The following is a 14,461-nucleotide window of genomic DNA, read 5'->3' on the forward strand; positions in this document are numbered from 1 at the left end:
GAGCATCATTTCCTACATTCCCTCATTTTCAGTTTCGTGATTAGTTAACAACATAAGGAATGCATGATGAAAAACACGACTCCCACGAATTAAGTGCAGCTGTTGCTGTGGTTTGTGGTCATCCAGTCTCTATCGAACCCACCTCCTGAGGCTTCATCAGCAGCAAAGTCCTCGTCATCGTCCAGTAAGCTCTGTGACGCCTTGACATCTTTCTCTGCCTCCAAGTCTTCTGGCAGAGGGACCTCTCCCCACACCTTGGAAGCCTGAGTCACCTGCAGCAAGCACAAGAGAGATTTATAGGGGTTGAAGTCTCCACTGAGCAAGGTTACACCCAGTGCTATACATGGACCCATGAAGGGTGGAGAGAAAACAAAAGCTGAGACAGGAAACAGGACATTGAGATGTGTTTACTTTTACCATTTATTATCTCTTTGAGGCCTTTTCAAGAGTTTGCATGCAAACAGAAGGTCATGACACTGGTATGAATAGAGTTCATTCAGAGCTCAAAGTTTCTTCACTGCACACACATCTAAAGAAATCATAACTATTTGCTGTTGTATGTTTTTCTAATCTTTATGGTGGGAGTTGGCTTCAGAAATTCACAGCTGACTGCAGTGACCCACATATAAATACACACATTGCACAAAACTCAGAGAGAGCCGGGGAAAGCAGCCGAGGTTGAAATCAGAATGACTGGATGACATAAATCTGTTTAAGTATGCTTTAAACTCCGTCCCCCCCCCCCCCCCGGGTGAAAACTAACATACCACAAGTAGTCCTTTACGACCGGCTCCTCGCTCGGGAATCAGGAAGGACTCTATCACGGAAAAATTATGTCACCTCTAACAGCAGTAAAAACACCTCAAATGTACCTCAGAGGACAGGTTGCTTCTCAATCAGACTGTGATCATCATGTCACTCAGCATGTTATATGAATGGAACGACAGCAGAGGTGTAACTGAAGGATATGAGTGAAACTGACAATGCAGTGCCTGGGCGCAAGTCACACTAAGGAGGTAAAATCTGAACATACACAGAATTAGGAATCGGAATCAAACCTTGATACTTTTTTAGTACAGACAATCGTTTTTGGTAAAGACAATTTCTGTATTGATTCTATTTAGCAGATGTAGATATTTCACTGGATAAGTGAAAACTCTGACCTGCTGGTGGTGCTAGATGAAAGGTCGGGGATCGCTAAAGCCATTACCAGTCATCTTCTGGGTACCATGAAATGTTAATTTCAGTGCATCCAGTAGTTGTTGAGATATTTCAGTCTGGACCAAGGCGAGCGGTCACTGCCCAACAGACCAGATGACCGACCGACCGATCAACAGCCTGACATTGCTATTCCTAGAGCCATACCGCTAGTGTGGTTAAAAATGGTTTTGTAGAAAAACATGTTATTATTCCTGGAAGTGGAAAAGTCTCAGGTATCATACAAGCACTAGATTTGACATGATGCGCATTGCTACACAGCAGATAGAATATATTACATTACATTGTTTTTCACATAGTTTTTTTAACTAAAAAGGAGCACATGATTGCCTTAATGTGGAGTAATGGTGTATGGATATCTCAAAAGGATTCCATAAGTGTAGATTTCAATCAAAAGTCCTATCCTTGACAGACCTACTCAGTCACATAAATAAAAAGACAGAACTGCCTTTTCTCACAGCACCTGATAGACCCATACACACACTCAATGAGGAGACACAAAGCTTAACCAGCTGCCCTCATATCTGATCATCTTGATAGGGTTCATTGTGCCAGGCCAAGTAGAGCACGGTGTGGGTTTATTATCTCTGCTCTCACCATCTCAGCATCCAGACTGCCCAGACTCTGGCTATAAGTTTAGATACGACACTGGCACGATGCCACCCCTGGCATTTCCAGTTGGCATGGCCCGCCAGTTCCTATTTCCACCCAACTCTGTCATGGTAGTTTTCCCATTTAAATGGCTCCAGCTAATAAATAACTCGATTTATCCCCCCAAATCCTCTCTCCCCTGACTAAACACCCTTACAACAACAATCCCGGGCCATTTTCAAAAGGAAACTGCTGACTAACCAAATTCCTTTCAGTGGTGCCGACCAGCCAACCATTGGTGTGATCATCTCCTGCTTCCCACTCCCTTGGGATGGGGTATCATCTGGACACACTGTGTGCCATCTGGGCAAAAACCTCCACAAACTTTCAGAGTAACCTTTGATGGACGAGTCCATATTTGCACCTGATCTTAAAGCGAACATGTTAAGGTAAACTTGTTTGAGACTGTCAAGCTGGCCTCATCTCAGGGAGAGTTGGGAACTACATATGAATTTGCTTTCTCACTATGCTACTGCATTCTAGTTCAAAAGGCTAGTGCGACCTTTACTCTCAGTCTAGGAGTTGAGCAACGTCATGCGTTAAAGTTATCTCTCCCTTGAGATAAAGATCTTGACCGACACTGTAATCCTTTGAACTCCACCCCACCCACAAGATACTGGCCTCAGAAGCTCTCCTTTTGCTAGTAACTTGTTGCAATTTCCAGTGGCACATATGGCAACCATGTACATGCATGAAAACAGCAGGCATGCATATGCACACATAAATATTGTACATGCATGTGACGCAAAGACAAGCACACATTCCAGCCAAAAGGAATTCCACTATTTACTTATGAAATGCTCTGCTCACAATGCACAATGTTTGCCCTGCAAGTTGAAGTAGTGGTAGCTCTAGAAATAAAGGAGCAACAGAATCCCTGCATAACGAGTGACAGGTGACGCCAAACAGAAGCCTGAAGACAGGCCTCAAGTTTGCCCAGCTGTTGTTTAACAGGACCAAGAGAAACAACTGCATTTTGGTGCATGAACAATTGATGAGAAAAGGCACAGAAGCATAACATTTTGGAAAAAGATTGGTCCGACTGAAATAACTGAGCCAAGATCCTTTCAAGACGGTACTACCTTCAGCTGTCGTAGAGTTTTGCAGCTGGAGAACTGCTGTCATCTCCGCATCCAAACACATGCTAGCTCCTCAACCCATTTATTTAATTTCACAGTCACTGGCCATTAACAGCCAATCAGAATTTCATGCTTCTTTGTTTCCCAAAATGGATAAGTGAGTGATTGCAGCCACTAAAAGCTTCCCAATTCTCTACTGCTTTTATTTGTAAGACTACATGCACAGTCTCTTAAATAACTCCTAAGAATGTCTGTGTCTATTATTGTCGTTATTATCTATAAGTGTTTCTGTTATCTGACTGAGCGGGACAAAACAAGTTAAACATTAAATCATGTGATTTTTAGTATCATGACATCAATATTGAGATCATGCTGTTGTAATTGATGTAGAAGCCGTTCTGTCCTTATTTAGATCATTCCACATCTATCCGGATTTCAGTGCTGGGTTACTTCAGAAACGTCGACAGTTTGATCCCATAAAAAAAAGCTCTGTGACCTGGACATAAAATACTCTCTACTCCATCCTGCCATGCTGAGTTATTCCTGTGGGTAAACCCTCACTGTTTGGCTGCCCTGATGGTGCTGAGGCATTTGTTTGTGATATCCTCATGAAATCATCACAACTCCACAGTTGATAAATCTTCTTTATTTTACACTAAGTACTGTTTTTCTTGTTTCTACCATTAATTTGTTATGATGGTACAGCATGCTTTGAGTTGTTGGGACTTATAAGTGACTTTTGATAAGAAACTTTGTTGGTACTGAGCATGCTGTTCAACCAATCTATGCCGTGTGATTTTTTTTTTGTGTTTGCTATAAACCATAACGTATCAGGCATCATGATGCAGTGTGTGTGTGTATATGTAATACACTAATACTTCGCCTTGCACTCGGAAGCCAGGCAATGTACTGCTGTGGCCCACCTAAAAAAATCAATATCAGTTTAAATGTACGCTATATTTCACCGCTTTACGTTGCCATCAGACAGGTTTTTTCTTTTGGCACTACATTTTCACAGCCGTAGAACATCCATATTTCTACGCATGTCATGCACTGAATTACACTGTAGATCAGCTGTTTGGGTCAGAAAGTGCTGTTGCGGTGAATACATGTACAACCAAAACAAGAAACACTAAATCTGATCTGATGTTAATGATTTTATTAACCCTTAACAGTTTTGGCACCAGACCTAATTATTTGCATTTAATAATAATTTAAATAATAATTGGTTGATTAATTTCTTAGGTGGGACACCACTTGAGTATAGTATAATCAATAATTACACCAAAAACACTACTACTCATATTAGAGTTAATAGTGAAGTTCTGTCAACAGTCAGCTATCTCAATATGTAAATGACTTCCACATCTTATATCCATACCAGTCTGGTTTCAGACTGAACTTCTCTATAACTGCTGCTCTTTTAAAATTCACCAATGATCTTCTTCAATGGACAACAACATGCTTACAGGCACAATATTTATCGATCTTATTAAGGCTTTTGACATGGTTGATCACTGCCTCCTCCTTGACAAACTTTATGCTATTTGTCTTTCAAAACCTTCTTTGCTTTGGTTCAATTCATATCTTCACCACAGACATCAGTGTGTCTCTTATCAGGGCAGTTATGATTATGGAAAAAGGTGTACCTCAAGGTTCATCTCTAGGGCTGTTGTTGTTCTCCATTTTTATTGATGATCTCCCACAAATCTATTCTGATTATCATATGCAATTATATGCAGATGATACTGTGATTTACTCCTCCAAGCATACATCTCACTAATGCAATGCACATTACAGTCTGATCAATGCATTTTCTTTAACTATCCCTCTTACTTAAAACAATTCTTAATTCCATGTAGGTCATTGTATAATCTGAGGCATGCTGAGTATCCTTTTTTTCTTTGTTCCTAGAAGAAATTATCTTTCAATTTAAATCTCCATCTGATTGGAACGACCTGCCTAGTTCACTTAGATCTATAACCTCCTTTCATTTTTTAAGACATTTCATTTTACTTATCTTTAAACAACCTGTTCTAATTATATTTGAGATATGGGAATAATTTATCTGTGTAGGTGCATGTACATGTATGTATATAGCTTTGTATGTGTATGTGTACATTTACCCACTGAGAAATCAGTGGGTGTCGGAGCAGCTATGCCTGGGAGAGTGTATGTGTGAGTGTATTTGTTTGCTTTAGAACATAACCGCCGTGAAACAATCAGTAAATAATGTTTTATTTATCTGATTCACAGCTTTGTTCTCACCAGCACCACTCGCTCTCTTTATTTACTCTCTAGCTCATTTGACCACCACTGCTCTCTCTCTCTCTCACGGGTTAGGAGGGCCAACTTTAAGTGCACTGTGTTTACAAACACCGACCAAAAAATCCTGCATAGTATACCTTTAAGCTCTGATATCATAAATTTCAGATTCAGCTACTGAGCAGCATTCGCAACAACTTCGTCAGGAAATCAAACCCAGACGACATGTAATATCCATGCATGGGCTTTGTGAGGGATATGAGGGATACTCTGAGTTAGGTTTCTTGTTATTCTACTGCCAAGAGATAGAGTTAGAGAGTCTCAAGATACCAGAATCTCAAATGTCGGAGTTTCCTGTGCTGCACCAACAAAGAATTCTTGCAACTACATTAGTGCATGAATGATACAGTAACTTTGAAAAATCATAAAAGTGACTGAATGTTTACAGTAATGGACCTGTTGAGAGCTTAAAGCAACTTAAAAGACTATAGATTGCTTTGAAAAATGTCCAACAGTGGTATAAAGCACACATGAATTGTAGATGATGGACCAAACCATCCAAAACCACTGGTATGGCCCTTCAAACATACAAATTCAAAAATGCACGCACACACACACACGAACACACACACACACACACACACAAACATACACCCACACTCTCATGCACACATACGCAAACAGACACATGTTATCATACACCCACACTTCAGCATTCCCATCCTGGTTACATCTCTGTGACAGCCAAAGCCTGTCAGAGGCAGCGTGAGAAGAATTCTTCAGGGGACTCGATTCGCCCACTCGGCTAATAAACCCACTGATGCAGCTGCAGGACAATCTGTGAGAAACATCTTAAAGGCATACCCAATGTGTTACAGAAAATAAGAAGCTGGACTGAGAACATACTAGACATGAGTCTCACAGGAGTGACACTCTCTCATGAAAATATGTAACACTGTTTTCTGATAGCAGCAGCAAAAGTTTAGAATTCAGAGCATCTCCTGAGCTCAGACAACCTATCTGCTTTCATCCCCACCAGAGCGTGTGATAGGCAAACATGGAAAGATGAAAGCCGAAAAAAGGCAGCACGCCATATTGCTCATTCCAATCAATTGATTCAAACACCAAGTTGTGACCTTTCAAGCAAGCAGTGCACAGTAATCACGGAAAACCTTCACAAGATGAATTCCCAACCTCTGTGACCCTTCATCCCTCCCTAACCAACCCTCCTCTCTCTTTTACTCTCTCTCTTTAAGACTAACAATATCTGCTTAGACTTGAAGTAGCAACATGTACTAAACAGGAATGGAATGTAAACTGCAGAGTATTAAATGGATGAAAGCTTGACACATACTCTTTTCTTTAGGTAGAGTGGCTTGAAAAGAAGAAAACCCACCAAGCACTACCAGGCACCAACGAGGCCTGAGCTGCAGAACTCCAGCACTCCCTTTACTTGACCTGTTGCTATCTTTGGAGTAGGTGCAGAAGTATTTGCAGGGTTGCATTAAATCAGCACCTTGATAACATAAAAATAAATTATGTGTGCACATGCACACACAGAGATTGGGATGTTGCCCAAAGCCTCATAGGATAAAGGTGCAGGAACAGAGTGCATTGATATTGCAAACTCAAACTTATTTGAAGAGAATAAAACAAAGATATTCCCCAAATGAAATGTTGATATTGATTTGTATGTGTATTACATTGCACATTTTTAAGAAACTCTTTGGATGTTTGTTTTAGCTGCTCCAACAACTAGGGCTGTCGTGGTGAAGGAATTTTCCCTGCGCTGATTTAGGGTGGTTCAAAACCACTTTTTTAAAATTTTTTATTTTAGTGAAATCAAGGTATGCTAGTCTGATTAAGTGTCGGCCAAATGGAGCAGCAGTACCTGATGAACATGGAAAACACTTCATGCTGTGGCAGGAAACAACATTGGCCTACAGCTGAGTCCCTTTAAACCTGGGATGTAAGAACACAGGCTAGAGGCGCCTTTAGATTGTATGATTGGTGGTAAACTACTTTACCTTGCAGGTTAAATGGCAGCATGCTCAGCCTTGCAGTCACCCAGGAGAGTTTAAACACATATACTGTTATGAGGGCTGGACGCCAAGTTAGCTAGTTAGCCTGGATGTTAGCTGCAGGAGGCTTGCACGAGATTCCGTGGCGCCTGGGGGGGCGGGATCTTCCGGAGCCGCCACCGGACCAGACCAGAGGAGCCACCAAACATTCAATACATGCGCATTGAAGTGTAAAACAAGGAGGATCTAGCCTCATGAAAAAAAGAAAAAACATGAATATAGCGTGGTTGTGGAAGTTGCTTGCCATCCACCGCAGTTGGCTTGTCTATAATGCAGTATTGCAATATTGCGGTTATTGAGACAGCCTTACCAACAACATGTTTTACAGCTCTAACACACACATGGTGATCTTCACATATGGGTTTTTGTGGTGTGCTTGGCCTTGTGAAAGAGTGATGAAAGAGAAGGCGCATAAGCCCAAGAGAAATGTTCCTTGTCCAAGCACTTGAGAATTTAGGAGACACTTACGTCACAAGATTTTTGACAACAAAATTGAGGCAACAGGGCAGCTTTGTGTATGTGCATGTTTGTGTGAGAGACTGAGTTTTCATATGTGTTTAAGTCTTGCTTGGAGTCGTGGGTGAATTGACAAACTGCCACTTCTGACACTAAACCTCTGCCTGGGCCTCTGCTCCATAAGGGGCCCGATGAGTGAGGCCCTTATGCTCTCTGCAGGTCTTTTGACATTTCTACAGGGTTTAATCCAAAGTGTTTGGAACGTGGAGGAAGTGGAAGGAGGCTCTTCATTCAACAGACAAACACTCTTTGACAATGTGCATGGATTGTCTTCTCAATGTGTTCTATGACTAATGCTGTGGGCGCAACAAACGCGCCGGATTTTCTTGGAAAAAGGGACTTGTAGAGAGGAGTAAAGGGGGCCAAGGAGTAACAAGTGAAGGATAAGTCCACATTTTTGAGCACATGCTTGGAGTGCCTGTCTTGCCTTCTTCCCCCAGGTCATTCATTCGCTACTCCCACACAACGGTCATGCCATCCATTTTACAATAAGCTTGATCTCCCACTGGAAAATGGCATTAGGACCCGCACTTTCTCGACACTCATGATGCCTTTTCAGATATGCCGATTCTTCTGGTAATGCAAGGTGACGCAGCAAAGTGCAATGCAATGAGAACCTGTTTCATTAAATATACTTAACAGGTAACTGTGAGGGCTTTTTTTCTCTGCGGTGCATATTTTAAGGAGCCGACTAGATGACCTCAAAAATTAATAAACATTGACATCATGGAGATGTAAATCAGTTCTGTCACTCAGAAATCCGTCATACTTTGATATGATCAAACAAAACAAATAAAATAAGTCTGTTGTGTTTTTGTGCCTGGCCCCACTCTCCATGTGAGGCACAGATTCAAAGATTGTCTGTGGCAAGCAAGCAAGCACTGCCTCCAGCTAGACAGCATCTGCCACACAACCTCACACACTCCTCTCCCTTTACACCAACCCTCTGTGTTTGGGGAGGCATGTCAAAATAAGCAGCCAGCCTGTGCAGACTTGTGTTTGTGATCTCCTACACAGCGCAAGAAAGGATGCCTACAAAGCTACAATTAAAGTAAAGAAAAAAAATGCCTTTGTCAATGAGCGTTATCTTTCTCGTTCTGGTGGGATCAAAGGAGCAGGAGGGTGAATTAATGTATCTCTACCAATACACACACATGCACTCGTACACGCTTGCAAAACCTTAATACCACGCCTATAAAACAGCTGTTGCTTTTACTTTAACCTGTTAAATTTCCGGAAAGTTGAAATTGTTACAGAAGACTATTTGAAATCCAATGTGACAGATTGAATTTCACATTTCTCAATTCATCATTTTGTCTATAAAATGTTAAAAAAATGTGGAAAAAAAAGGTATTCACAATATCCCAGAGCCCATGGAGATGGCTTCAATTTGCAATAGTCCAAAACCTACAGAGTTTAAATTTACTTGCACATATATAACAAAGAAAAGATGCAAATCCTCACATTTGAGAAGCTGAAACCAGAGAATATTTGGCCTTTTATTTGAAAAATGCAGATTAATCGCCTATCAAAAAAGCTGCAGATTAATTTTACGCTATTCGTTGCAGCTCTATCTGTCACTAACTAAATAATAATACTGATGCACCCAGTAAACTGTGATCAGATACTCCACACTAGCTACAAAAAAGTGATCTGAAAGTCGTATTCTGTACTTAACTTTATGAGTGTCATCTCCGCCTTGTCTGAATCAGCCCCAAATAGTACAATTTGCAAACTGGGGGTGAGTCATCATAATGTATTTTAGGCCAAAGGTCACTGCCTGGCGACACAACGACCAGACAGAGAGTAGAAATCGTATGCGGGCCATGAAACAAGACACCCCGGCCTAACACTAACCGAAATACTATCTCAGATGGGCTTTTTTCAGCGTCAATGATAACAGATCACAAGACCTGGAATTTGTGTTAAAAGCAGTAGGGCAAAAACCTCATTGGTCTTTTCATCTATGTTTCTTTTGTGATTTTAGGAGTTTGAAAGAAACACACAGAGGAGAAGTTCATCTTAAATTGCCAAAAGCAGGTTTTTTTTTCCAAACTGAGCATAGATATTCCCAAACAAAATATTCTTCAAGTTATTTTACAGGTAGCTGAAAGTGTTTTTAAAAGCTGTACTGTGTTACATTTTCACTGTGGGTGGGATAATAAAGCGTGAACACATTCCACCCAAACGTCCGTAGGCGTGAAGGCCCAGTTGACACCCTTAGAAGCCCGTCTTTTCAATTATCACCCCAGCAGGGGCCCCGGCAGGAACCTGCATCAATAGACCACCTAGAATCACAACCACAGCTCGTCCAGTGGTGGAACCTGAAGGCCCTCACTATCGGTGAACAAAAGACCTGCAACCGCCCCCTTATTTACACATTCAAGTATTAAGAAGTGTATAGACACACACGGACAGCTGCACACTTGTGCACAAACACTGGAAACACACCTCCTTAAGAGGCACACAGTTATCAAAACGTGGTTTCAGCCAGTAATGAACCTATTCTGTTTTTATAGGGCTCTGTGGTTTGTGGGAGAGGCCCATTTATTGTATTGGAGGTTTAGCTCTTAAAACTACTGGTGCTCTTATAGTGAGAAAAATATTCCAATGAATGTTTATACTCTGAAGGATAAAACAAGTCAAAGCTAAAATATTTGACTTAGAGCAAAGAAAGGAACACAGTAGATTAAAAATGACAAGTGTACCTGGCAAAATACAAACCAAATCCTGTCTCACCTGAACTGCACGTCAGATCAAACATAAACACTGTGAGAGTAATTCGTGGGTCTATAAATAGCGTGTGTGTTTCCGGTAACATTTCTGAGAGAGTGACCTGCCGGGAGGAGGGGACTGTGGGGCCAGCTCCAGTTCCCCCAGACGACAGCTGACGGGCGAGGTGGCAGCTCAGAGGGGAAGAGCAGCTCCGGCTTGGCCAGCCCCGGCCTGTTTATTTATAACAGAAAGAGATCCTTTGAAAGGGCTGCTGTGTCACTTAAGATGTCTGCTTTCCTTCTCACTGACGCAGCTGACACTGCGCTACAGTAACACCTTGGAACAAAGATTGACTTGAGCTTCAGCTGCAGGAAACTGATGTTTAAGCGCTGTGAACCTTCTTCTGCGAGGAGAGCTATTTACATTTTGTAGGGGGAGTTATACATATACAGTATAGAGCTCTTAGCACATACTTCATAACCTCATACTCAGTTGTATTAACATGTCCCTAAATATTTGCAAAAATGTATTTCTACATACAAATGACATTAATTAAAATCATTTGCAGAAACTAAAGCAGATGAAACAAGTAGTTTTTCAAAAATATAATGCAGAAATGACTACATTTTAAACGATAAACACGATTTTATAACAGAATTTAGTAGAACTGGGCAGTAAAATGACCGCAGGAGGCCAGCAGGAGGGGTAGAAGCTGAGGGGGGTGCACCTGATATACGAGGTGTCACTGTTGAGCTCTCTGAAGGTGTCATGGGCCTATCAACGAAACACCAAGAAAGAAAGTGCCCACCTGATCCCCCTTCCCAGTGAGGCTTCTACCCCTACCCCAACTGCTGGTGATGATTTACAGTCTGCATAAACAGGACTGAATCACTGACAGAAGAAACCTGGACTCAACTGACCTTCCCTGAGTTCTCTGTTGCTGCTGCTTATGATTTACAGTTCGCAAAACAGGATTGAATCAGTGACAGAATAAACCTGGACTGGACTGATCCTCCTGAAGTTCTGTTGCTGCTGGTTATGATTTACAGTTTGCATAAACAAGACTGAGTCATTGACGGTAGAAATCTGGACTTAACTGATCCTCTTGAAGTTCTGTTGCTGGGTGGGCCTATCAATGAAACACCAAGTGAAGTTTTTACCCCCCACTCCCACTCAAATAATGATTGCCGATTACAATACAAGATTGTAAAACCAAGTCCTATGAGCTCAAATACAGCTATGCTAGCAGCTGTGTGGCCTTTATTTAGGCACAGTGGAGCTCTGAGCTAAATGTTAATGTCAGCATGCTAACGTTCTGAGAAAGATAATGCTGACACGCTGATGTTTAGCAGGTTTAATGTCTTCCATCTTCACCATCTTACTTCAGCATGTTATAATGCTATTGGTTGCTAATTAGAACTAAACACAGAGTACAGCTGAGGTTGATGGGAATGTCTTTAAACATTAAACATATTTCACTTTTCACCACTGAAATTTTCAAGCTGATGATGATGCAAGATGAAAAGTTAACAGATCGCCAAAGTTATTATGATTCATTGATGTCTGGACCAAAGTTCATGACGACCTATCCAATAGTTGTCAAGACATTTCATTCAAAACCACAAATTTCAACCTCATGGCGGTGTGAGAGGAAAATTCAGGGATTAAGCAAAGTCATAACATATTAGCGTCTAGGAATAATGAATATCTGTCCAAAATTTTGTGCCAATTCACCGAGTACATGTTGAGACCATTCACTGGATAAATGAAAACTTTGACCTGTTGGGGGCGCTAGATGAAAAGTCAGAGGGTTGCCGAATCAGAATCAGGATCAGAATCAGAAAAAGGTTTTTTGCCAAGTAGGTTTGCGCATACAAGGAATATGCCTTGGTGTTGTGGTGCATAACAGTCAAAAATATACACAAAATCAAGTAATCCTCAATAATATAAAAAGAATATTCGAAGGGAGAAGAGCTGCCACAGGTTTAAATCTTAAATTGAAGAGAATGAAATGAAATGTACAAAATACTGTCCAGGAATGTGCAAATGTTCATAAGTTCAAACAGTATATGCAGTGTGCAATTAATAATAATACAAGTTAATGTAGTGGGCCATGTTAGATCAAATATCACAGATGTGCAAATAGAAGATGATGAGAATTTAATATAACGTGTAATGTCCATGGGTGGCATGGTGTCCATGTCAATGGAAGTCCTAGGCCTTGTTGAGTCATTAAGATTCATCGTCTGGGCACCACGGATATCTGCTACAGATTTTAGGGAAATCTATTTGATGGTTGTCTGGATCAAGGCGGTGGCCCCACCAACCAACTTTGCCATCCCTGGAGACATGCCGCTAACGTGGCTAAAACATGTGGATGTAAAATGCAATTTTTGACCAATCTCTTTTTTTTTAACATAATGACAGCTTCGGCTGAGTTGATTTAAAGGTTTGTGGGCCAGTTAAGCTTTAAAGGAAGTAGCAGAATCTGCTTGATGGCTCTGTGATTAGGCTCTGGTTTCCCTACGCTGATGTCAGTGGCAGCGTTAGATTTACCCTCCTCTCTTTCTCTCTCGCACATTCTCGCCTCAGGACCAACTAATCTGACACCACCTGTTGACTTGGCCACACTCACACTGTCCCACATAATCACAGGCCAGAACTAGCTCAGTCTGTCAACTCACTTCCCCCCCTGTGTATCATACTCGATTAGTTCATCATTCCAGTGTGTGGGAAAAATGGGCTAAGTAGACCAATCTTTCTAAGTACGCAGCTTATGCAACCATTTCTGGAACACATTGGACTTTCGAAGCAACATATTGTATGTAAATCTTTCCACTGGGATGCAGAAATGAACATTTTGCATCTTTACAATAACAGATTGTTTATGAGCAGACTTTGTGAGAACAGAATAGACTCCAGGTCCTTTGGTCATGGAGAGAATACCCTCCAGGCGTCCTGGCCGGAGGGAGTAATTTCATGTTGGTAAAGCCACTTTCCACCAGTTCCCAAGGTCATGCTATTTGGGATGTCGATCTCATAATTAACTGGGATTTGGCTGGGTACCATGGTGAGGTTTTTGGAACGCAAAGCAGTTCCAACATGTTGAACATCTCAAACCATGAGTTTTAAATGGTCTTTGTTTGGTAACCTAAGATTTGGGCTTAGAACATCACAAGAAAACCTGCTGTTAACTGAACAGAACTCTTTGTTGGGCGCCATCTCCACATCAAAGTCTTTTTCCTTTTTTCTCACAACTTTTCCAATAATACTCTGTTACCTCTGCCAAGACTAAAAAAAAAAAAAAAAAGTCCAAAGAGGTGATGTGCTGTGACAACAAAAATATTCTTTCTCAACTGCTTATGTCATTAATATAAACATAATAAGGCTGCAGAAGAAAAGATAGATATGCTCATCTCCAGATGTTCAGTGCAGCAGAGTAAACAAGACACTGCAGTCTGATGTTGACAAAATCATCAAAGGGAGGAAGGAGAGAAGGTATTCAGAGGTTATCCCTGTCTTTCAAGAGTCCCCTACATCCTTCCCATTGGAAAGTACCTGACAGCTGTTTTTGCTGACTGATGCATCATGGGAAAACTGAAAGTGGGAGTAGAAAAGAGAACATGGCAGTAGAAATCAGATCTGGCTTGGTCTCACTTGCAGAGCAAAACAGGATATCCATGGGTGACAAAAAAGGGTCAGCTTTCATCACAGGCATGAAAAGGGTTCTCTAATCTTTATCAATCTCAAATAACCACATAAAAGATAATCATCCATGTGACTATCATGGGCTAGAGTGAGAATTCTGAAATATATTACGCTACATAGAGCCATTCACAATGGGTACTTTGCACTGGAGGGTCATCTGATACTGTTGTAAGAAAAACATGATGGACTCCTTTGTGTCTTCAGGCATAAACAACATCATTCACTGTT

General features: G+C 41.2%; 1 protein-coding gene across 12 annotated transcripts in view; it reads right to left on the reverse strand.

Moving 5' to 3' along the window:
- hspg2 (heparan sulfate proteoglycan 2) overlaps positions 1-14,461 on the reverse strand; it is a 101,586-nt gene that overhangs the window by 67,948 nt on the left and 19,177 nt on the right. For all 12 annotated transcript variants that reach the window (XM_042408812.1, XM_042408817.1, XM_042408815.1 and 9 more), the window contains exon 2: positions 143-272. In XM_042408812.1, the coding sequence (XP_042264746.1) occupies positions 143-272 (130 nt within the window). The remainder of the gene's footprint in view (positions 1-142; positions 273-14,461) is intronic.

This window comes from Thunnus maccoyii, chromosome 4, assembly GCF_910596095.1.
Source record: "Thunnus maccoyii chromosome 4, fThuMac1.1, whole genome shotgun sequence".
Taxonomy (NCBI): domain Eukaryota; kingdom Metazoa; phylum Chordata; class Actinopteri; order Scombriformes; family Scombridae; genus Thunnus; species Thunnus maccoyii.